The 25,455-nt window shown below is 43.0% G+C and overlaps 1 protein-coding gene across 2 annotated transcripts; it reads left to right on the forward strand.

Moving 5' to 3' along the window:
* Window positions 1–362: 362 nt before the first annotated feature.
* Window positions 363–21,279, forward strand: MORF4L1 (mortality factor 4 like 1). Of its 2 annotated transcripts, XM_055326596.1 has the most exons (13): window positions 363–514; window positions 4,608–4,654; window positions 6,207–6,274; window positions 9,113–9,229; window positions 10,283–10,369; window positions 10,786–10,866; window positions 14,783–14,808; window positions 15,510–15,598; window positions 16,491–16,592; window positions 17,724–17,812; window positions 18,302–18,474; window positions 19,156–19,240; window positions 21,032–21,279. In XM_055326596.1, exons 1-13 carry the CDS (start codon window positions 475–477, stop codon window positions 21,114–21,116), a joined length of 1,089 nt encoding a protein of 362 aa, XP_055182571.1. In that variant the 5' UTR covers window positions 363–474; the 3' UTR covers window positions 21,117–21,279. The 2 variants fall into 2 exon arrangements, with proteins under 2 accessions (XP_055182571.1, XP_055182572.1); XM_055326597.1 differs by lacking the exon at window positions 9,113–9,229.
* The last annotated feature ends 4,176 nt before the right edge of the window (window positions 21,280–25,455 follow it).

The following is a 25,455-nucleotide window of genomic DNA, read 5'->3' on the forward strand; positions in this document are numbered from 1 at the left end:
GCCGCCACCCGCACCCGCACCCCCACCCCCACAGCCGGGTTACTGGGACCGGGGCGGCCCCGAGGAGCCCCGAGCGAGGGAGGCGGGCGGGCTCGCAGAGACCCTCACTCCCGTGGGGTGCTTCAGGGGTGCGGACGGGCGGGGTGGGGGCCCTTCCCCTCCCCCTCCCGGTGCCCAGGACTGCTGCCCCTCCCCCGCCCCGTTCCCGTCCTCGTCCCCGCGGAACTACGAGTCCCGGCATGCCCCGGGGCGGCGCGGGCCTCAGGGCGCGTGCGCGGCGGGCGGCCGTTGGCTGGGGCGGCGGCTGCGCGGTGGCGGCGCGGTGAGGTCTGCGGGCGCTGGCAAATCGGGCCCAGGATGTAGAGCTGGCGGCGGCTGACGGCGCGTCTGACGCGGAGCTGGGTGGGGTAGAGAGTAGGGGGCGGTAGTCGGGGGTGGTGGGAGAAGGAGGAGGCGGCGGCGAATCACTTATAAATGGCGCCGAAGCAGGACCCGAAGCCCAAATTCCAGGAGGGTGAGTCGGGGCCCCCGGGGAGAGGCGGCGGGGGCGCGGGGCCGGAGCCGGGGGCGCGGGGCCGGGGGCGGCGGGGGCCGGGGGCGGCGGGGGCCGACGCGGGCCGCGGCCGGGGGCGCGCAGCGCTTGATGCGGCGGGCGCATTGCGGCGGCGGCGGCGGCGGCGGCGGGCGCGGGCGGGGAGGCCGGGGCGGCGGGGCAGCGGGCGCGGGGGCCGCCCATTGTGGGGAGGCGGCGGGCGCGGCATGGCGGCGGCGGGGCGCTGATGTGGCGGGGGGAGGGGCGGCGGCGGGGCAGGCCCGCGGGGGAGGGGCGGGGCGGGGCGGGGCAGCCCGGGGGCGGCGGGCGCGGCGGGGGGCCCGGGGGCCGCGGGGGGGCGGGGGGAGTGGGGCCCCCGCGCGGGAGCGGAGCGCTGCTGCGAAATGGCCGCTGCGAGGCGAGGCGAGGCGAGGCGAGGCGAGGCGAGGCGGCCGCGCCATCATGGCGGCCCGCGCGGGCTGCGCAGCGCCCCCTCCCGGCGGCCGCGCGGGGCTTTGTGCGCGCGGGGCCGCGGCGGCGCGGGTGGGCGGGGTGCCCCCTGCGCCTGCCCGCCCCGGCCCGCCCGCCGCCCGCCCCGCCCGGCCCGCCCGCCCCGCCCGCCCCGCCCGCCCGCTAGGACCCCGCGCGCCGGAGGGGGCGCCCTGCCTCCGCGGGGAGGGCTCCCGCCCGGGCGTGCAGCGCTGCAACTCGGCGTCCAGCGCGGTTGGGACTCGTTTGGTTTTGTAAAATTTATTATTACTATTTTTTAAGATTTTATTTATTTATTCACGAGACAGAGAGAGAGGCAGAGGGTGAAGCGGGCTCCCTGCGGGGAACCCAGTGTGGAACTCGATTCCAGCGCCCTGCAGCCATCCCTGAGCTGAAGGCAGACGCTCAGCCACTGAGCCAGCCAGGCGCCCGGGGCGTTAGGATTCCGGTGATGGATCTGCCCGCCCCACCCTACCACCCCCCGCAGCAGCCCCCGCAGGACATTTGCATCTCCAGCCCTGCGGTGTGCGTGCACGCCCCTGACCCGAGGTCGCGGTGGTTGTCCGGAGCTTCCGGAACGTCCGCACTGCGGTTGGAGTGTTCAGGCGCAGTTTTGTCTCTGGCTGGCCGTGTGGTTGCTGTATGGACGGAACCGTCCTGGGCGGGGCCCCGAGGTGCTCCCTGCTGGGTGGTAGTGGAGAAGGGCCACTGCCTGGGCTCAGCCCTGCCGGCTTTCCCCGGGAAAGTGCTCCACCAGGGGTGGGGGGCGGCTGCAGAGCCACGTGCTGCGCTGACCTCTGCAGATCGTGTCCAGGGCCATCGCTTCCACGGGGTTCCCCTCTCTGGCCTCCTCTAAGTGGTTGGTTGTAGGACAGGTTCAGAGAGCAGGAATGCCTTGCCGGTGGGCACAGAGTTAGTTGTTGGGGCACCGCAGGACTGATTGGTCAGAAACTGTTTCTGCTTATGGTTGCTGTAAACTCGGAGGTTTTTCATGAGGTTCAGCACGTTGTAGGTAAGCAGTGTTTGGGTGCAGCGACACATCTGTCTGTATGGGACTCCATTCTCCTTTTGAAATTCTGATACAGCACAGAGTAAACTATTGGCGTCTAGCCTGCTGTCAGGGAGGACCTTTTTGCCTTGTCAGGAATTCACCGGTGGTAGTAGCTTCTAGCATTTCCAGTGCACACAGGCCAGTGGGTGGAGGGGGCCTGGAGTCTCATGGACCTTGATGGAAGAGCAATGGACAGAATTACCTTTGTTTCAGGTTACCGGAAGGATCAAGAGTGGGCAAAGGCTTTACAAGCCGTATCTGATATGCTGGTGTGCTCTTTTCCCCCATTACAGGTTTTTCTCCACGTACATGAAAACTAGGCCGTAGGTGTTTATTACCCTGGCTCCTATGCCTCCTGTTCACTGTGTATTCATCAAGACAATAGGACGGTCAGGTAGCCAGAATGGAGGTCAGAAGGGTCTCAGTCTCAGGACAGTAGACTTTTGCAGCAGCCAAAAAGGAATAAAGTCATTTTCAGGGTGTCTTTATTCTTTTTAACAGGTTCCATGCCCCACGTTGGGCTCCTGACACAGGGCTTGATCTCACCCCCTAAGATCACGACCTGAGCTGAGATCAGGATTTGGATGCTTCACTGAGACTGAGCCGCCCAGGCGTCCTTAAGGATGTTTCTAAACTGTGCCTGGAGAGTGAAGTTAGGAGACACAAGTCTGTTGTTAGCGTTGGACCTTCCTTATATCCCCAGGGTCTCATCCTTGCCCCTGGTATTCAGTGATGGCTCCAGCCCAGCTCCCCCTTGGGCTCTGGACTTGTATACCCAACTGCTTCCTAGACGGCTCCATTTTGGGTGTGCTGGATCCACTCTTCAACAGTCCAAAACTGGTCCCCCCCTCCCCCATTTCCTGTTCTGGTTAATGCTTCCACAGTCTGGAAGTCTTTAAATTACCACTTTTGCATAGTCGTTCTTCACATGTCCCTGCTTTTGGTTCAGACCTATTTCTGATTTCACCGTGGACTGCTTATTTGTAGTCTCCACTTGAAGCTCTGCATAGGCCCAGGAACCTCTGCACGAGAATTAACATGGAGAACTTTGATCAAAGTAAAGTTCCTGGGGCTGCTCAGAAGGGTCTCATACAGGTCCCTGGTGTAGCTTGAAAATCTGCCGTTTTAAAAAAAACTCCTGAGATTCTTGATCACATTTGGGAATCCTCACACAATAAAGTCCAGACTTCATAATGTGGGACTCCGTGATCTGTGTAGCTTTGATTTCTACTTTCATATGTTTATCCTGTATTCCAGTGATAGTGAACTATTTATACTTAAATGGTAGGTAGCCTAATAGTGTCTCCTTGTCATGTTTCTGTGCTTTTGTACTGGTTGCTTTCCTGCATAGGGCTCACCTGCAGGCAGCCTGCTTCCCCCTATGCCTATGTTTTTGCCTCTCTCTCTTATCTCTCAGGAGTAAATAAATCTTTAAAAAAACAATAAATTGGTGAAAACCTTATTGCCCTATAGTTTTAAGAGTTGAGCTGGAGGTGCCTGGGTAGGTTAAGCATCTCACTTTGGCTCAAGTCATGATCTCAGGCTCCTTGCTCAGCAGGGAGTCTCCTTCCTCTTCCCCTCTTCCTCTGTGCGCTACTCTCTCAAAATCTTTAAAAAAAAAGTTGAGCTAGTAGGTCATTTTTAACGATTTTAGAGCTGAAAGAGCTGTTTGTGGTGGAGTACTTTTGTTACCTTTGGGTCTGATGAAATCCAAGGGGACTGAAAATAACGTGCAAGAAAATCCATTTCTATAGTAATTGAAAGTGATCTTCAGGTACTGCCAGGAATTCACTGCCTGATTGTCTGATGAGCCAAGTTGGCTTCCACATCTTAATCCCTTACATTTAGTTACTCTTACAAGTCTTAATTGTAGGTTTGACGTAGAGTATGATTTCTGAAAGTTAGAATTCTTATTTTAGTTGGCCAGTAAAAGGTTTGGAAGGAGAAGATAATAGGGAGATTATAGGGTTCTATAAATATGGAAATATTTTAGGGGCCCCTGGGTGAGTCAGTTGGTTAAGCATCTCACTCTTGATTTTGGCTCAGATCATGATCTTGGGGTCCTGCTGTGGAGCCCAGCATCAGGCTCTGTGCTCAGCATGGAGTCTGCTTGAGGATTCTCTTTGCCCCTCCCCTCTGGGGGCCCATACCCATGAATTCTCTCTCTCCCAACTAGTTTTAAAAAATAAGAAAATATTTTAAAAATTGTGTTCTTCAGATATTGAAAAATCCAAATCCTGCCAAAAGGTTGATACAGTGGATTTTATTGGTTTATCAGGTGTTAGATGATTTGATGATCTACATAGATTGACATTCTACTCAATTTTTTTTTCTGTTTACAATGTGTATGAAGGTGATTTTTTTGTCGTAAGGTACTATTGAAGTTTGACCTGAAGTATTAATCTGTACATGGCCATGCTCTGCCAGTGTTTCAGGAATACATGGGAACACATGGTGACCCTCCCATGTGACCCTTAGGTATGAAGAGAAATTAAAATTAACCTGGCTTTTTTTTTTTTTTTTTTACTCTTACAGGTGAGCGAGTACTGTGCTTTCATGGGCCTCTTCTTTATGAAGCAAAGGTATGAAATCTGTTTTCCTTTGAGAAGTTAGCTGAAATGACTGCAGTCAGATGACTTTTGAGCATCAGATTTCAGTGGTTGGTAGGAAGAGAGTTAGTTGCCTTGTTCAGATTGGTAGTCCATAGAGTCCGAATGGGTCAAGTACAGTATTGCCACCTTGTCTTTTACCTTGTGACCTGCTGATGGCCCAGCAGCTGGAGGGAGCATTTGAGGGGAAAGGTAAAAGCCTGATTGTTTGTGGAGCAAGTGCATTGTGTACTTAGTGACTTATGAGAAAATACTGCCAGTTTTGGGTGTAAATGATGCTGAGTGAGCTCTAAACTAACATGGCTCTGTTAAAGATAAACGTGAACATTAAAAATGTGACGACATTGAACTTGGTTTGTCTGTCAGAGTTTGAACCCCAGGGGCTTCCTTTCCTCTGTATCAGTGCTGTGGTCCCGCAGTCAGAACTGATTTTACATTTAGCCGGAGGTAAATGAGATGATGTGTTCCCAAGTAAAACAGATTTCTGAAAGTATATTGTTTCTGCTTTCAGTGCAAATATGTTGTGTGACTATTTTTAACACATAATTTTTAAAAACAGTGTATAAAATAATAAAGCATTTAGTTAATAAATACAATTTCTACAGCATTTTTGGTATTTATATGTTTGAAAATGGTCTTAATCTTGAAGTGCCCATGTGACCAAATAATAACTGTTTTTACGACTTCTCAGTTGTTTCAAATACATAGATGTGTGTTTTTAAAGTTCTAAAATGGCTGAATTTGGATTCATGGAGAATCTGGTAACTTTGTTTTAATGATGTCATACTAACACTTCGTAAGTTGTGAATTCTATCAATCGTTTATATCTCTGAATGTTACTTTGTCGTGTCACCTCCACTAACCTGGCAGGTTTTTTCCCTCAGGCAGCAGAAACTACAGGGAATGATTTTTAAATGGCTGTTGGGATGGCTTAAACTATCATGGTTCTCTTGGTTTACTGAAGATAGACTTAATCCAGAACGAGTAGTGATTGCTTGTCATAGTTAATGACTTCCTCATAATTCATTCTAATTTGGCTTCTTTTAAGAACATAAAATGTTTTTCATTTGTCACTTGGCTAGTTGCTGATATTCTGCAGCAGAAAACAGTTGATTGCCTTCCATAGGTAAATGACACTTTTTAGTAATTTGGTATAAATAATTTTCTTTAGCTAAGTTTGTTTTTGAAATACATAATGGCTTCTGGTTGGTAGACTTTGAGAAAGTGCAAACACGGCTTTAATTAGCCGTTCTTGGAGCGCTGAGCCCATTGATTTAAGCGTCAGGGTGACCTCTTAGGGGGTTTTCAGCTTTGCTAGACTGAATCCAACAGATGGTGACTCTGAGCATCTTTATGACTGTTGATGAGTGTGAGGAGCCCGGGGCTTGAACTCCTGCCTCTGTGAGAGTCACATTTTGTTGTGCTGAAGGGAGTGTCTCTGAAAGATCGCATACTTGAAAAGCACACGTGATGGTTGTCTTTTTCAAAACATATTTCTGAGTGAACTTTTTCTTTTTTATTTCAGTGTGTAAAGGTTGCCATAAAGGACAAACAAGTGAAATACTTTATACATTACAGTGGTTGGAATAAAAAGTGAGTATTAGTATTAGATCTTTAAGAGCAATGTTTTATTTCTAACAAGGTAGCTTGTGTCCTGTGTGTCATGATTTTAACCTAATATATTTCTCAAAGCAAGGGTATTGCATTTGTAGTGTGAAGAAAGTAATAGAAACGAGGGTACACAGCCATTTCATTTTGAATTCTTTGGATTATATCTGTTCTAGTAGAATGTCTAATAATTGTTAGGCATCCAACTATTTTTTGGTTTTGGTACATTTTAGTACAGCTTGAGTTTTTTGCCTCAGCACAAATTCATTTACTATATGTTATTGTAAACAGTTATACTCAGAGCTAGTTGGATTTTCCTACCTAGAAAAGGAAAAAGGATAAGGTTGCCTGATTAGGAAGTAATGACCAACTTTTATATTCTGAGCTTTGGCAACAAATTAGGCAGAGAGTGATTTCATATGGTTCACTTTTTAGAATATTAATACAGATACAGAAATTTAATTACACAACCTAATGTTTCACCTTGAAGAGTTATTAGACTTTTTTTTTTTTTTTTTAAGGAGTGGTGTACTGATCTGTTACTGGGAGTGGACAATGGTCATAGATTGAACACATTCTAGAATATCTAGCCCGTGGAGCTCTTGTTCAGTGATGAGGCTTTCTCTTTGGGACCCCAAATATCACACACAATGGACTCCTTTTTTTGGTGCTTAAAGTTGAAGAGCCTGTAATTTTTACTATGAGAGGTTTTAAATGACTTTATTAGTGATGTTTTGTCTTTCAGAGATTGCTAGAAAGTAGTTCTTCAGGGGTCGTTTTTTTAGCAGCTTAAAAGGCTTTGTGTCACCTGTGCCCTGTGCATGGTCCCCCATCTGGTTTGATGAGCCCTGTTGGTATGCAAGGAGGTATTCTTTGGGACTTTGGTCTTGTTTCAGATGACACAACCCAGTTTGATTTTTTTTTTTTTTTTTTTTAAGAAAAGTTTTCACAAAATGCTTTTAGCTAAGAAGAAATACCAGACCCTTCACTTTTCTTCCATTAGTATAGTTGTAGAAAGGTGGAAATCTAAGATGTGTAAAAGCACATTTCTGACAACTTGTAATTTTCCCCCCCATTTAATGATTAAACTATTTCTGATAATGACAGCATTTTAAATAGAGAAATTGGGAAAGCAATGGAGAAAACTATCCTTTTGTCTTGTAGAAGTAAACTCATTGTAAATGTGATTTCAGTAGGAGTGCTAAATTCTCATATCCAGGGAAGTTCATCGTATGGCTCCTGGTGTATATTGTAGATTTATTTCCCTATTGAGAAAATGTTTAAACTGTATTTCAGTCTTCTATTATTTTACGTATACTCTGTCAATATTGGGTAAAGTTGAGAACATTACAGTAAGAATCTCCATTCTCTACAGGTCATAGACTATCTCATTTGTGTGCATATCATGTGTAGGAAACTTAAAGTCCATCTAGGAAATAAAAAAAAAACTTACATTCATGGCATAGCTTTGTCCCCCTCTCCATGTACACTTGTAAATAGTTATTTTAGCATTTCATTGTTATAGCTGTGAATACAGTTTTTGTGCTTAACTCTTTTATGTACAATATACGAGTAAATGTATAGCTTAAAGACTTGGGTTTTGAGTGACATTTGTAGCTTCTAAAAAATTGTGAAAGTGCCAAATGCTTGTATTTCCTGATTTTTTGGCTTCAAAATAATGTGTTTTCCCTTTTTAGGGTTCAGTAACAAAAGTAAATGATAAGCTGCATAGATTTGTTTTCAGCTAAGTTTATATGCTGATTCCTTGAAAAAATAATTTAAAAATGGCATTAAACATTGGAGATCTTTAGTATCTTTGTAGATGTGTTGAGAATATTAATGAACAAAGATGTATTTTTTATAGGTGATTAGGAATGTAGATCAATATATGTAATTTTGGAAAATTTGATCTTAGTTTTTAGAGTTACCTTTAAATAAGCCCATTTTAAAATGAGGAGTTACTCAAATGCCCAGCAAGCGTGTTACATTTATGTTTAGTACTGTGTAAGCAGTGCCACGGGTCAGTGTTATGTGGGAATTAGTGACAAGCTTCCTTTGAAAATTCTGAATTTTTTTTTTTTTTAATTCTGAACTTTTTTATGCTTGTGACCTGTGAAAATTTCTGAACATCTGGCCTTGAGTTGTTACTACCTTCAGTGATATTCCTCAGAGCAAAAGGTGTTACTTTATTTTCCTGTGGTTCAGCAAGGATTTTCAGCTTCTGACACATAAAGGAAAGTCTGGAATTGATTTGGTTTTTATTTATTTTTAAACTTGTTATTTAAATTTTTTTTTTTTTTAAACTAAATGCTGTGCTCAGTGTGGGGCTTAAACTCATGACCCGGAGACCAATGAGAGTTGTGTGCTCTACTAACTGAGCCTGCCAGGTGCCCCTTGATTTGGTTTTTAGATTGAGGTACTTATTTAGATGCATCTCCTCTCAGAATGGAAAGGGATTTGCAGGCCTTAAAATGGAACTTCATGGTAAATAAAAATTTGCCATCTCTTAATTTAGAATGGGAATAGTTCTAAGATGTATAAATAAAAGTAAGATTCTCACTTTGAAAACGGTTTGTAGGATACTTTTAGAAAGTCATACAACAAAAGCCCAATTTCCAAATTGGAGTTTTTTTTAACTTTAGTAAATATGTAAATATTTTCAAAAGCACAGTAGATAATATATTTCTAAAGTTTCAAAAACCTTACCGGAACTTGTTGACACAGACAATTAAATATTCCATTTATAAATAAATCTTAATAAAGCTTAAGCTAAATTCTGCACCTAGTGACTGAGATTACTTTGTACTATGCTGTCTGTATCAGAAGTGCTGTGAGGCCCAGGCGCTCTGAACAAACTTTGAAGACACGTGAGGATATTGTAGCCCTTTTTCCTGTTCCTGAAGGAGCTCCCTCAGTACACCACCCCCTCCTGACCTCTAGGTAAATGCATGTTTTCAAGTTTTCTCTAGGAAATCATATTGAGGATTGCTTTTTCATTATTTATTCTCCTTTTGGCTATCTTATGTAAGAGGTCAGAGGTGGGAAATCATTAAATGAAAGATTTTGTTTTGAGGCTACATCTGTGTCACTAAAGGAGCTCCCTCGGCAGGAGAAAAGAATCACTTTGCATGAATAGTTAAGCCTTCCCTAAGAAATATTTTGTTTTTGTTTTCCCCTTTGGGGAGAAAACCACATCAGAAATCTGGAAGGAGATTTTGTACATGCCAGGATGCTTAAGCAACTAGATATTTTTCAAGAGTGGTTGGTTCTACCTCCTGATGTTCAGAAAGCCATCTCTGGATATGTCTTGGATGTTAGTACATTCCTTCGTCGTGAGTGAGTGAAGGTTGAGGACTGTGTAGTCTGATAAACTATGATAATGGTTTGATCTACAGTCTTAGAATAGGTCTGGATGGTACTTGAGTGTGATCAACTTAATCACGTTTCTGACCTACCTTTAGTGTTTATGTGTCAGACTCGCAACTATTGTGTATATATATTATTGAATTCTTAGAATAATTCTGTCAGGGTAAGTACCGTTACCCCCATTTTACAGGTGATGATAATAAGACACAACTAGTTCTGTCTGTAACTTTGCTGTTGTATTACAATATTATTAGCTTTTGATGGACTCTTTCATTTTTTTGGAAATTAAAATTCTTTAAGATCTCTTTATCCTGTAAAGGTAGTTGCTTAGAGACTCTTAAGTGTCATGCTCTTAAGTCATTTGAAAAAAGGATTTGAGTAATCTGCTTTTGGAATCTGGCAGATTTAGAATGCTGCTTTTGATATGAAATGTTTACTTCCTTTACAGAACAGATTTTCATTGGGTTTTCATTTTTAGTTGAGAATGGATTTGTAGTCCTAGCTAGTTAAATTTTGTCAGAGAAATCCAAAGTCTTACCTCTTGGATCTCTAAAAAGTAATTGGTGGACAGAATCTAAATAGTAGTAAAAAATAATTTTGAATGATAATTTAACTTCTCTTTTTCAGTTGGGATGAATGGGTTCCAGAAAGCAGAGTACTCAAATATGTGGACACCAATCTGCAGAAACAGCGAGAACTTCAAAAAGCCAATCAGTAAGTTTTGCAGCACGAGTATGAGAAATGAGAAATGTCTATAAATTAATTTTGAGAAATGGAAAAGTAGAAATCATGTTGGCTGCCTGCCTAAAAAATGATTCTTGGTACCTGTCAGCTGCTGTGTGGTGGGGCTTTAACTTCAAGCAATCAGAGAAGCCTTTTCTAGAAAAAAGGAGTTGTTAGCATACCGGTCATTTCTTGAGTCCGTCCATAGAGTCAGGTAGAAAATAGCAGGATGTTGTTGGAATTCCTGTAGTTGCAAACTCACTGTGATCTTACTTCCTGATTCTATTATACTTGGAAAGGGACATGGGACGTCAGTTTGAATATAAATCTCAAATGGAATCAAGGTGGCACGATTTACTTTTCCACATACTCATTTAATGACAACTTTATTGAAATTATTTTTGAAGGGAGCAATATGCAGAGGGGAAGATGAGAGGGGCTGCCCCAGGAAAGAAGACATCTGGTCTGCAACAGAAAAATGTTGAAGTGTAAGAAGCTCTCTTTGTTTTAATTTTGCATATCGTTTTATACGTGAAAATCAAACTCAGTACTCATTATCATGTTTTAGGATTTATTGAAAATGGAAATTGGAACATTTTTGACTTGAAAAATGCCAATGAGAATCGCATTCTCAGGTGTTGGGTTGTTGAAAATAGGTGATAATTAAATATTCCTTAATTTCCCTTAGGTTTTTGTACCACCCTGCCCCCTTTTTATTATGGTGAAATATATGTAACTTAAGATTTACCACTTAACTCCTCTTTAAGTGTATAATTCAATGGCATTGATTATTTTTACAACCCTTATTTTTTAAGATGTATTTGTGCATGTATGTTTTTTAGAGTATTATCAGTTGGATACAAGTCAGGTAAGGTATTTTTTGGGTAGATTTGGTTCTCCTCTAGCACTAAAAATAAATACTAGTTTAATTCTCTTGAAACCCATGGTGTAAAAATGTGTGAGATGTTAAAGTTTCAAATTACCTATCCACCCCATGGGAGGAAACTTTTCTTGTTAACTCTTAAGATTTAGAATATCTTGGTAAAAAAAACAAAAACAAAAACAAAAAAACAAAACTGTGTGGAAGTCATACACATAAGACAAAAACTTTAATCAAAAGATCATTTTATTTCTTGTGATTTGATTATTCTCCTTTAAAAACAGGTAGTTTAATGAGAGGTTGTATTCTTGTCAAAGGATCAAAAGTGACAGTGCTCTAAAATATGATTTATCAAAGAGAAGTTTTTCCTTAGGTCTGACTTTACTACCTAAATGTGAGATGTTAGTCATGAAGGTAATTAGACATTTTGAAGGTTGAGGTGATAATTGATGGCCAGGGAGTGGGTGTGCCACTGAGGATAGCCTGTAGCTTTCATTAATAAACAATAACAAATGATGCAGTTTTTTTGGAAAACTGCCATGTGGTAGTATTCATTAGGATTTTAATAGCAAGTGAGTCTTAAAAGTCATCAACTTCTCATATGGGAGAATATGATGGATTTATATCAATAAAATAATACATATTTTTTAAAGATTTTATTTATTCATGAGAGAGACAGGCAGAGGGAAAAGCAGGCTCCATGCAGGGAGCCTGATGTGGGACTCGATCCTGGAACTCCAGGATCACGCCCTGAGTGGAAGGCAGATGCTTAACCGCTGAGCCACCCAGGCATTCCAGTACAATAATATTTTTGATATGTTAATCCTTTATCATGTTAAAAGTTGGTGTAGAAAATTAGTCTACATAGTAGTAGACTTAAAAATTTAGTATTTGAGGGATCCCTGGCTGGCGCAGCGGTTTGGCGCCTGCCTTTGGCCCAGGGCACGATCCTGGAGACCCGGGATCGAGTCCCACATCGGGCTCCTGGTGCATGGAGCCTGCTTCTCCCTCTGCCTGTGTCTCTGCCTCTCTCTCTCTCTCTGTGTGACTATCATAAATTAAAAAAAAAAATTAAAAAAAAAACAAAAACGTAGTGTTTGAATATAAAGGGTACATATAAAAAATGGTTCAGTAATTACATGAAATAAAGTTTTATTTATTTATTATTATTTTTTAAAGTTTTTATTTATTCATGAGAGACACAGGCAGAGGGGGAAGCAGGCTCCATGCAGGGAGCCCGATGTGGGACTCAGTCCCAGGTCTCCAGGATCAGGCCCTGGGCTGAAGGCAGCACTCACCTGCTGAGCCACCCGGTTGTCCCTGAAGTAAAGCTTTAAACTCAATTTTCCCTTCCTTGGAGAATTGGGACCTCTTCACATTTATGGACTCCTGGGTCCTTTTGAGGGCTTCTAGGTGTTTTGGGTCTTCTGTGTCATCAGGTAGGATAAAGGTATATTCTAGGATCACCTGGTAAATTTTGTGCCCTAAGACCTGGAACTTCCTTTTTCTCCAAGAGCCTTTATTAGTAGGAAAGATGGCATTTTATTGAGCTCATTATCTGGGTGGTTAGAGAAGACCTCAAGTAATTTTTAGCATTGCTTTTCCCTAGTAGAATAGCAGGTATATTTTAAAGTATATGGAAATAATGAGTAATTAAGCCTGACAATATTTTTCCCCCATTTCTTTCATTTTGATTTGAGTTTTGATACAATTTTTAATGTTTGGTTTTATCCTACTTGATCTTTAGGGTTTAGTAATTGTTCTTTTTCTGAATATGCATAGAGAAGTAAAGTAAACTTTCTCTTTGTTAACATCTTGGTCCTTAAGCTTTTTTTTTCCTAAACTAATAGTGAATACACGTGACGTTTGTTAGTACTTTGGCTTCAAAAGGTTGTGCTTTGGTTCATTGTTTAGTGGAATGGCTTTTCTTAAGAGTGACTTAGGACTTCTCTTATTTAAATTGAAATCTAACAGCTAATATTTTGACTATATACTTGGTCACAGGGCTTAGAGAAAGAAACAGCACTAGCAGTTTATTGTAGGAAATTTTTGCAATTTGAGAAAGCTTGCTTTTTAATTAACTATAAGCAAGAAGGTTGAAGCAAGAATGTTCGTGGTTCTTTGCTGCTGCGATTCATTTAAGTATAGTTTATAGATTATAGAATTAGGGCCCATTGTCTGTTTTTCCTTTAGTTTTGTCGTATAGAATAAGTGGGTAAGGAATGCCTGTCAGAGCTCTAGGTTTCTCTTAGCCACCACCTGTTCTTTTTTTTTTTTTTTTTTTAAGATTTTATTTATTCATGAGAGACAGAGAGAGGCACAGACACAGGCAGAGGGAGAAAGAAGCAGGCTCCATGCAGGGAGCCCGACATGGGGACGTGATCCAGATCACACCCCGGGCCGAAGGCGGCGCTAAACTGCTGAACCACCCAGGCTGCCCGCCACCACCTGTTCTTGATGTGTATAAGTAAAAATTTATGGTTTAATCTGACCCAGAAATAACTCTCCAACAAATACTTGTGCTCCAGAAGTTTAAACTTAGAGAAGCAGGAAAAAACTTGTACTTTTAAATGGCCAGATTTTTTTTTTTTTTTAATTATTCATGAGCGACACAGAGCCAGTGACATAGGCAGAGGGAGAAACAGGCTCCATGCGGGGAGCCTGATGTGGGACTCAGTCCCGGGACTCCAGGATCATACTCTGAGCCGAAGGCAGAAGCTTAACCGCTGAGCCACCCAGGCATCCCAGATCTTTGTATTTATAACCAAACACAAATTAATTTGAATTGCAAAATGAACCCCATGCTCTAAATTAGGTCAGTACAATTAATAACATTTATAAATGTTCTTTAAAGTAGTAGAAGAGTCCACATAATCCATTGTTCTGGTTCAGTCCCACCAGATGTAGGCCATACTTCTGGGCTTCAAATGGATTTCCTTGTGTTCTATAAATAGTTGTGTGTGAAATTAAAATTAATAATTTACTGTTTGCTAGTTTGTAAATAGACATGAGTTAAGTTGCTGTTAGAAATGTGGTGACCAAGAGTAAGGAGACATTAACTTTGTTCTATGTAGGGGAAGAAAAGAGTATTAGGTGTTGAGAAGGAGGGAGTGTCCAGTTGAGAGTAGTTTAGGGAAACTGGCCAGTGAGGGTGGCATGTGCCCTGCACCCTATTCTCTGAGCTTTCTGGTACTGAGTTAATGGAGGAACTTTATTTTGGTGGAACTAATAATGTAATCTTATAAACCGTGTAACTTATATGCTGTGAACTTGTAAATTAGTAATATCCTAGAACTCTCCCAACATGGTGGTTTTGGTTTATTTTTGTATTATATGGAGGGAGGTGTGAATTTAACTATCGATGAAAATTCTTATCTAAGCAGGAAACTATTTGCAGCTGAGTCTTACCATCTAAGGCAGTATTTCCGTAAGAACTTAACCATTGTAAAGGGGAATTCACAGAGGCAGCTTTAGTAGCAACAATCACTTATTTTTCTTTCTCTTTTTTTCCCATCCCCTTTTAGGAAAACCAAAAAGAACAAACAGAAAAGTAAGTATATTAAGTTTGTTAAAATTATTTACTTTTATTGCATTTTCATTTTGAAATTAGTGTTAAATGTTAAAACCTGAAAACTTTTTACAATAGGCAGATTATGTTGGTCATCTCAAAGATGAGTCACAACAACATTCTATAGAGTCCATCCAGTTCATAGTATCATACGTGGGTAGTAGAGACCCAACTCTGACATTCTTTTTACCATGGAGAGACGTATGTCACAGTTAGTCTTTATATTGGAGAATAACATATTTTGGGGCAGCCCGGGTGGCTGAGCGGTTTAGCGCCACCTTGAGCCCAGGGTGTGATCCTGAAGACCTGGGATCGAGTTCCGCATCGGGCTCCCTGCATGGAGTCTGCTTCTCCTTCTACCTGTGTCTCTGTGCCTCTCTCTCTCTCTCTCTTTCTGTCTGTCTCTAATGAATGAATGAATGAATGAATGAATAAATAAATAAATAAATATCTTTAAAAAAAAACATAGTTTGTAATAAATACCAGATGATAATATTGGTAAATGTTACCTGCTGCTATAAAGTTATATTTTTGGTAAGACTTTAAGATTCTTTGCTTATAGATGCAGGCAACTCCTGTATCATGGGAACATGAAAAGAGGAGGGGGTATCATGGGACTGTTTTCCTCACAAATTTCTCCTGTATTAAGCTGAAAATCTCCTCCTTGTCCTGAATCTGTGCAGCGCCTGGAAACGGAGATGGTGGTAGCACCAGTGAGACCCCTCCACCTCCTCGCAAGAAAAGGGCCCGTGTGGATCCCACTGTTGAGAATGTGAGTGGTTCCTCGGCATATTAGTATCTGTAGTCTATGCAATCAAACAGAACTTGAGTCTTGAGAACATTGTTAACCAAATTAACTACTGAAATAAAAATACTCCTATTTTTGGATAAAGGATTTTTTAAAAATACATCTTTATTTATTTCACTTGTAGCTCTGAATATGTCCCTGTTATGTCTTCCCCAGCTCATCATCAAATACTTGTACAAGACTAAATATATTTCATTGATGTTTCACTGTATAGACTTAACAATTCATATTAAACAGTTTAGTATGTCCGCAGATGACTTAATAAACCCATAAAAAATGCCACAAAAGTTTTATCTGTGCATGCGTGGGAGTTTAGAATTTCTTTAAGTGAAAAATGTCTTATTTCTAAAGTTTGGAATTTGGAAGTAGAGTTTTTGTTTAATTTTAATATAAGTGAAGCCGAGATTAGGAACCTGGTATGCTTAGAGTGGTATGTTTTGAAAACAGGCACTTTTGGGCAGTTAGTCAAGACTTCATTAGGAGTCAGTACATTTGATTTTAGATGTTAAGTAATTTCATGGTAGTCGTGTTTGGAACAGTCCTTGGTATCAGCGATAAATATGAAAATACCAAGTTAAAGTGCACCCATTCTGAGTGCTCCTTTACAAAGAAAAGAAAATGTGATGATAAATTTGTGCCTTCACACAAAGAGGCACCAAATAGACGAATTCTCTGTGAAGACAAGGTTCTTTGCTCCCAGCAGTTTAGCTATAGGGGTTTTTCATTTCGGAATTGTTGAATGCCAACTCTGGCAGTCCATCTGAGTATTTGGTACCTCTAGAGATTGGGAAAATCCCGGGATTGTAGTTGCTGTCTGAAAAGATAGGGTTTCAGTGCCAAAATCTTTTCTGTCCAGGAGGAAACCTTCATGAACAGAGTTGAAGTGAAAGTGAAGATTCCTGAGGAGCTAAAACCATGGCTTGTTGATGATTGGGACTTAATTACCCGACAAAAACAGGTACTTTGAAAGCTACATAGATTGTCATCTAGAGATGTTTTTGCTAGTGTGAAAAAGAATTTTAAGGAAAAATCTATATGGACTTGAATACTGAAGGAGTATGAGTGGTGAGTGTTTTTGTTTTTTTTTTTTTGATGAGTGCTATTTTAATTCAGAGACTGAATAGTGTGATCACCAGAAGGCATGACTTGGAAAGGAATACAAGTACGGCTATAAAGTCTCGTGAGTTTATACTGAGAAAAGGTTGAGAGAACTCAATTTTGGAGGTTGCTAGGATAGGAAATCCTTCTGAAAACCAATAAAGACAAGCATGTGTTTCCTGTTCTGGTGTTACTGAAAATGAGATCTCCTTCCATAATTTTGGGACTAGTGAGATGTGATGAGAAGCACACAATACTTCCAGTAAGGTCTTCTGAATCTGTTCCAGATCCTGTGTCTAATTACTAGTGTAGAGAACACGGCATTGTGAGGTACACGGGGGACATCGCAAGGGTTCCGTCGTCAAATCCAGATAGATGAGCCAAGTCTTAAAACAGGTGGCACGGGCAGGAAGGGGGTGGGCGTGGAGTGTGACTGGTTGGGGCTCATGAGACTTTAGACCTCAGTCATAGACAACATGTGGACCTCATTTGTTCTGGGGCCCAACTCCTGGTGTCAAACCTTGGCCTTACCAGTTAGGATTCGGACAAGTGACTTGGCCTCTCCATGTTTTAATCCCTACCTCACTCCTGATGTGAGGATGAAGAGCAGTTTTAGGAATGCTTCAAACAGGGTCTGGCACATGATGCACGTGTAGTACATAATGTCCGTGTCAGGAGCCAACCACTTCTTTGTGGTGCATTCCATAGATTGTGAGTAGTATGAACGTATGTCCGGTAGGTTGCTCATCTTCAGAGCTGTGCTGTCCAATATGGTAGCTGCTAGTCACACTTGGCTACTTAGTTGAAATTATTAAAAATTTTTATTAGTTCCTCCGCTACATTAGCCTTGTTGTAAATAAATGCTAAACATTGCCATTTTCTATTTCATAACTGTTAGGTGGTCTTTTATTGCATAGAAGCTTTTCCAATGTAATTTTCCTTTAAAAATAAATAAAAATACTGGAATTGAAGTGTATTTTTGTTTTCATAGCTCTTTTATCTTCCTGCCAAGAAGAATGTGGATTCCATCCTAGAAGATTATGCAAATTACAAGAAATCTCGAGGAAACACAGATAATAAGTAAGAATATATAAATTTTGAAAGTATACACAAAAGATTTTTCTTTTAAGTATTATTAGTTCCAAATAAATCCTCTGAAATGTTCACTTTCTCTAAAAAAATAATGCCATCAGAAACCAGCAAAATAAAATTTCATTGATTCGACGTGAGGTTTGGCCTCCAAACTTACTATTTAAAGCACCAGACAGTAAATATTGTATGTGAAATTGAAGTTATTATGTGTAAGTGTATGTAACCACAATACACAATTGTTTGAAGATGTTTTTAAAAACCATTCTTAGCCTCAGGGCTAAAGCTTGCTTTACTTTTGGAATTGATTTTTCTTGTTCTTTTGTTTAGAGCTCTTAAAAATCTGTTCAGTAAAAGTTCATTGTCATAAGTTCAATCTTCAGTTCAAATCTCTCACTCTTACATTAGTTGAATTAATCTCTATTTCTCAGTTCTTTTCAGTGACCTGCTTTGAAATAAAGATTTTTGTCTCTCTGTCAGGGAGTATGCTGTTAATGAGGTTGTGGCTGGAATAAAGGAATACTTCAATGTGATGTTGGGTACTCAGCTACTCTACAAATTTGAGAGACCACAGTATGCAGAGATCCTTGCAGATCACCCGGATGCACCCATGTCCCAGGTGTATGGGGCACCACATCTACTGAGATTATTTGGTAATACCCTCTTTTAAGAAAAAATGTACTTTTTATCCTTTGGGTTTTTTTTTTTTTTTTAAGATTTTATTTATTCACGAGAGACACAGAGTTGCAGAGATACAGGCAGAGGGAGAAGCGGGCTCCCTGTAGGGAGCCCAATGCCTGATGCTGACTTGATCCCAGGACTTTGGGATCACGCCCTGGGCCAAAGGCAGACCTCAACCACTGTGTTTGCCACCCAGGCATCCCTATCCTTTGGATTTTTATTTTTATTTTTATTTATTTATTTTTTTTAATTTTTATTTATTTATGATAGTCACACAGAGAGAGAGAGAGGCAGAGACACAGGCAGAGGGAGAAGCAGGCTCCACACACCGGGAGCCCGACGTGGGATTCGATCCCGGGTCTCCAGGATCGCGCCCTGGGCCAAAGGCAGGCGCTAAACCACTGCGCCACCCAGGGATCCCTCCTTTGGATTTTTAATTATTTTATCTTGGGGTAACAGAAAATAACATAGAGTATTCCATTTCAGTATTCACTTTTTATCTAAAATACTAAATATGAAATCTGTTTAAAAATGAGGAGTTTCTAAAATCTGTATTTTAAAGGAGTCAGCGATTTCATCTGCTCCCATAATGACCATAGCGCTTATAGAGCTATCTTGAATGTAACTTGGACTACATTGTTTTGTTTACACAGTACGAATTGGAGCGATGTTGGCTTATACTCCGCTGGATGAGAAGAGCCTTGCTTTATTGCTCAATTATCTTCATGATTTCCTAAAGTAAGTTTACTGGTATGCTTGAAATTAAAAACATGAAATTAGTACAGTGTAGTGGAAGTCACTCTGATACATTGGCAGTGTGGACAAGAACAGAGCACTGAGGGGTGCCAGAGTTGAGGCTGTTAATGGGGCAGCATACGTGCAAGTGGTGAATGCCACAAACTGCTGGAGTGGTGTCTGATGGAACCAACTAGCCAGTCTTTTTGAAGGATCCATGCTTACTGTCACAGATCAGAATTCTAGACTGAATCAAAAGTTTAAGTTTAAAATTGAATCTATTAAGATAATGATGAGAAAATGGTAATATTTTTCATTATCTTTAGAGTGAGAATGGTTTTTCTAAATACTCAAATTGTAGAGGAAATAGTCGACCATGTAAAAGATTTAAAATTCTGTGATTAAAAATAGTAACAAAGAAGAAGAGTTTTGATCAAGATGAGCAAAGCGATGACAACCAGTACTCTGGGATCCCACAGGGGTGGCAGTACCGTGGGCTCCTGAAAGTGGGGGGGTTCCCATGGTCTGAGGATCTCAGTCCCGTTGGCCAAGATTAAACAGACTGCAGAAATGGAGAAGGAGGGCAGTTGTGTCTGCCCGCTTTTTGGAGGGTGTTCTGGCAATGCCTTTTGGAAGTTCCAGTGTGCTTCTCTTGGACCAGACTGTTATTCCTCTGGGAACTGACCCCGTAGAAAAGTTGAGGTGCATGCACCTTTGGAAATTTGAGATTTCCAAATGCATGCAAATGTAAGATTTATGTGTATGTAGATAGTAATGCAGAATTGTGAACACCCAAGCTGCCATTAGAGGGTGTAGGTGTAAACACACTGATGAGGAAGCTGTCCGTGTTGTGGTGTTGAAACAGCCGCATTGCAGGAAAGCTAGGTGTGGTTGGAGTCCCCTCATTGACAGAGAAACATTTGTACTCTTGGGAAAAGATTAGAAAATTGTGGATCATACTGACGGGTGGGTTAGTTCTTGGGCACAATTGCGGGAGGGAAGGTTGGAGTGGTTAGTTTCTATTTCATACATTTCTGTATTTGAATTTTCTTAAAGTGACACCATGTATTTTATAATCTCAACATTGCAACACATGCCTGGGTATCTACACGGCTTTATAGTGCTTGCTCTGTCTTTATAGTGCTTGCTCTGCCAGTGATCCTCTCTGCCCGATTTCTTTATGAAATGAAAGTGTTCTACTGCTTGAGGGCTTCAGTTCAGGACCCTTGGATTTTTTTTTTATTATTATTTATTTATGATAGTCACAGAGAGAGAGAGAGGCAGAGACACAGGCAGAGGGAGAAGCAGGCTCCATGCACCGGGAGCCCGACGTGGGATCCGATCCTGGGTCTCCAGGATCGCGCCCTGGGCCAAAGGCAGGTGCCAAACCGCTCGCCACCCAGGGATCCCTGGGCCCTTGGATTTTTATGGTGTTTGTCAGTTTCCGAATCTGTTTCATGCAGAGTTTCTAACAGCTAAAAAAAACACCAGATACTCCTTTAGGATGCAACCTCTGCTTTGTAAAGATAGTCTAAGCTCTCGCACTGGTGTTCTGAAAACACCTGTTCTTTTACCATTCTGAAATTGGGAATAACTCTGGACCTACTCTGGACCTCCTCCTTCTTGATGCATGTTGTCTGGTGGGTGTAGTCCAGTGTATCTGAATTGTAACCACAGGGTTTTACCTCGAAATCTTTAGTGTATATTGCAAGAAACTGTGCAGCTTTTGTGCCTTGATTTAGTTCGAGGTAGGATTCTCTTTCATCTTTGTAATGACTAATACTTTATTTTTAGGTACCTGGCAAAGAATTCGGCAACCTTGTTTAGTGCCAGTGATTATGAAGTGGCTCCTCCTGAGTACCACCGGAAGGCCGTGTGAGGCGAGGCGCAGACCCTCGCTTCGTTTGGATCTCTGTAAACACATTTTTGTTTAGTCCTTCTCTTGTACAAATGATGTACTTTGAAAATGTTAGTGTATAACAGAGTTGATGTTTGTTTTCTGTTTGATCTTAAACAGAGAAAATAAAAGGGGTTACAGCTCCTTTTTTCTTTCCTTTTTTTTTTTTTTTCATTTCAAAGTTGCTACCAGTGTATTCAGTGATGGACAACGGAGAGACATACTGTAGATGGTTCTATTGCCTAGTCGACAAAGCTGCTTTGAATGCTGGTGGTTCTATTCCTTTGACACTACGCACTTTTATAATATGTGTTAATGCTCTATGACAAATGCTCTGATTCCTAGTGCCAAAGGTTCAATTCAGTGTATATAACTGAACACGCTCATCCGTTTGTGCTTTTTTTTTTTTTTTTTTTTTTTTTATGGTGCTTAAAGTAAAGAGTCCATCCTTTGCAGGCCATCCATGTTGTTCCTTAGGCATTTTATCTTTGCTCAGATTGTTGAAGAATGGTGGCTTGTTTCATGGTTTTTGTATTTGTGTCTAATGCACGTTTTAACATGATAGACGCAATGCATTGTGTAGCTACAGTTTTCTGGAAAAGTCGATCTTTTAGGAATTGTTTTTCAGATCTTCAATAAATTTTTTCTTTAAATTTCAAAGAGCAGTGTGCTTGTGTGGATGCATTCTGAAACCTTTGTACACTGTGTATTCCTTTCATATCTAGACTCATTTTTCAGGTAGGTGTTTAATTTTTTTGTTTGGCCATATTTATGGAAGGAGGTGGTTGGCTCAGTATTGAGCCAGAGAACCGTTGGCAGTTTGCTGTTGAGTTGTGGCTAGCAGTCCATTTTGGGCAGTAAGGAAATTTTTACCTGCTTGACACTAGCTTTCTAACTATTGTTGTAACATGTTTACGTATACACCATGCCTAAAACGTAGGATTTTCTTAATCATTCATTAACCTCGCCCCTCACTTGTAAATGGAGCATAAGAATAGAGTTGACACGTTCGCCTGATTGTACTGAGGGCAGTAATCTTCCATGGACAGTCTGTGAAGTGTTGGTGAGTATTTTCACTCAGCAGTGATTCTTGGTGCGGCTGGAGAACGGGCTGTGTGGTGGTAAGAGTAGCTGGACTAGAGTATAGTCAGGATGGCCCTGAGGGGCGGCTATAGTTCACTGATGTGTATCAAGAAGTGAGATTGGGTTAATGTTAAAGTCTCTGTTTAATCAACGTATAGCTGAGATAGGTCCTTAGTTTTACACATATGCCATCGTGATTCTGTATTCGTATTTACTGTGAAATGACAGTTGAGGGTGGAGTCCCGGCAATGTTGGACACTTCTGGATCTGCTTGTGGCAAGTGGCGCGATCTAGAGTTTTTAGTCTTATATTTATTTCTTGAGTGAGTACTTGAGCCACACGAAAGGCAAGGCCTGGAAGAGCAGGAAGGAGCTTTGCGTTGTTCCTGACGAGGGTGGTGTGAGACCAGCACTCCTGGCTTCTCCCTTTCCTTCCCTCGTCCACTGCGGTTCAGTTAGTAAGTAGTGCATCACTTCTCCACGTCCTGCTTTAGTACTGGCCTGGAACCTGATGGCCGTATCTGTGAAGGCCTTGCCTGCTGGGGTGACTGGCTCACTGTTGGGGCGGGGAGCGGTGGCTGTGTTCCCAGAGCCAGTGTGTCATGTCAGTGTGCCTGTCGGCACCATGATTACTTGGTTGAGACTTGGGTTTGTATTTGTCCTGTTGAATTAGTTGTGACATATTCTGGGATACCGATCATGCTCTGGGTGATACCACATTTCCATGCCTTTGCCTTCATTCTTCAAAAGTGGAGTAACCCTAAAATGTGTCTACCCTAAATGTGGTAACACAGAGATACTACATGTAAAATACTTTGAATAATAAATAGAACATTGTAAACATGAGGAAAAGAATGTGGGGATTCAGACGGCCTCCTGTTGGGGGTTCTTAGTGCAGAAAGACACAGGAATGTGAACCTCTGCGGGAAGGCCGTGGGAGCTCAGGCCGGGGGGGCAGAGGGGTGGCGGTGGGGTGGGGGGAGCTCATGTGTGGTGCGGCTGTACTGTGCAGTGGTTCATCCAGGTGTGAGGAGGGGGCAGGGGCCTGGTGGGCTGACTGCACAGGTCAGGACGCCGTGAGGTTCTACCTCAGGAGTGAAGGAGACAGAATTATTTCTACGATAAACAAAAGTAAGCTGTTCACCTCAGTGTGTGAGACAATGAAAAATCCAGAGGAGGTTTGAGAAGCAGACTCAGTCTGCTAGATTCAATTTACTTCTCACAGAACAAGCATCCTGAGCCAGCCTCCAGAGAGTCCACATCTGGGAGAGGCTAGGACACTTCATTTTCAGAGAGGGGTGGTTGGGATGGGGAATTCCAGCAGAAACTTAAAAATCCGGCACCTAAGTCCAGAACCAGGACCTTTGGAGAGCTGGCCAGGCCCCAGTGGCTAGGGGCTCTGTGGTGGGATGTATCCCATGGTGACGGCACCTTTGCGGACCCACTGTAGCAATTGATCTAAAGATTGAAGCGGCCCTGTGAACCTTCAGCATGACCCAGGAAAACCCATTTGGACATCTGTCCTTAAAACCCAAAGATGAGGGATGTCTGGGTGGCTCAGTGGTTGAGCATCCGCCTTTGTCTCAGGGTGTGATCCCCCGGAAATGGACTGATTGAGAACATGAAGGGAAAGGTAGAACACGTTGTAAGGTGGGGTCTATCCAGATCTATGTGTATTAGTAGTTGTAAGTGGCTAAATGCTTCTTAAAAGTGTCGCAGTGCTTAAAGGAACAAAACCCGGTATGCTGTTAGGAGGACGCCTCTTAACATCCTGGGTGGTGCTGCAGGAAGAGGGGGAGCTGGATGCCTGAGTTAAGACCTGCTGCTTAGGGACAGAAGCGAGGTTTTCTTTCTCATGGATGGTGGGGGGACTTGCTGGGGTCACAAGCCAGATGGGAGTGCCACCTTGGTGGGGTCCCGGAGGTGCAGCCGTCTGGCTTACTTTGGAGTGTTGCCGTCCAGATGAAGGCCAGCTTGCCACGTCCTGCTCCGCCTACCAAGGCGTCTAGAGCAGGAGGTGCTACACTGGAAACTCGGTGGGAGTAGGAGTCCTTCTGTTACAAACCACGTGCCATTGTTTGCTCCCTGTTCCCGCAGCCCTGGGCTCTGGTTTGCAGAGCATGTCAGGTGTGAGAGCCCGGGCTGTGGGAGGCAGGAGGCGATGTGTGTGTGCGGGGCTTGTGCGAGGCTTGTGCGTCGGTGCTGTCGCCGAGTGAACGGTGCTGTCGCCGAGTGAACGAAGGACTGTTGGTACTTTGAGGCTAACCTATTGTGGTAACCTTTCTTCTTTTTGTTAGATTATTTTATTTTATTTTTATTTTTTATTTATTTATTTTTTTAAATTTATTATAGTCACAGAGAGAGAGAGAGAGAGAGGCAGAGACACAGGCAGAGGGAGAAGCAGGCTCCATGCACCGGGAGCCCGATGTGGGATTTGATCCCGGGTCTCCAGGATCACGCCCTGGGCCAAAGGCAGGCGCCAAACCGCTGTGCCACCCAGGGATCCCTGTTAGATTATTTTAGAGAAACTGAGCAGTGGGGACAGAGGGAGACAGACTTTGAAACAGACTCCCTGATGAGCACGGAGCCCAGTGCTGGGCTTGATCCACCACCCTGAGACCATAGCCTCAGTCAAAACCAAGAGTCTGATGTCTGCCCAGCTGAGCCACCCGGGGGACTCCTCGGATGTTCATTAGTTTCAGAGTATTTGTTACTGCCCGCTGTGTGCCAGGATGAGGCTGGGGATTGTGGCTACAAGAACAGACGGGGCCCCACCTCACGAAACAAGGGAACAGACCGGGAGAGACATCACGTGAGACATCCTCACCCCAGCCTGCAAGTGCTCGGGAGTGAAGTTGGGCGAGAGCCTGAGGAGATCCATGTTCCTCAGGAGGTCAGGGTGGGCTTTCCTGAGAAGGGGGTGCTGGAGCCAAGACGGCATGCTGAGCAACACAGCCTGAGCACGGGACCTGGGGCAGGAGGGGGTGTGGGACCTGGTGTCATCCTCTGCTCCAGGAGCTCTGGGGACCACTTGAGGCTTTGAGGGGAAGAGGCAGGGAGGGCTCACGAGAGGACTGGCGTCTTGAGCCATTACGCTGGCTGCAGGGTGAGCATGGTGGCAGACAGGAGGCCGCGATGATGCTTGGTGGGGCAATGGCAGGGGCTCGGGCATGGTGTGTGCCAGTTTGGTGAGGTGGAGGGGTGGGGTGAGGGGGCCCGCGTAGCTCATCCTGCCAGCT

The sequence above is a fragment of the Nyctereutes procyonoides genome, unplaced genomic scaffold, assembly GCF_905146905.1.
Source record: "Nyctereutes procyonoides isolate TBG_1078 unplaced genomic scaffold, NYPRO_anot_genome, whole genome shotgun sequence".
Lineage (NCBI taxonomy): Eukaryota > Metazoa > Chordata > Mammalia > Carnivora > Canidae > Nyctereutes > Nyctereutes procyonoides.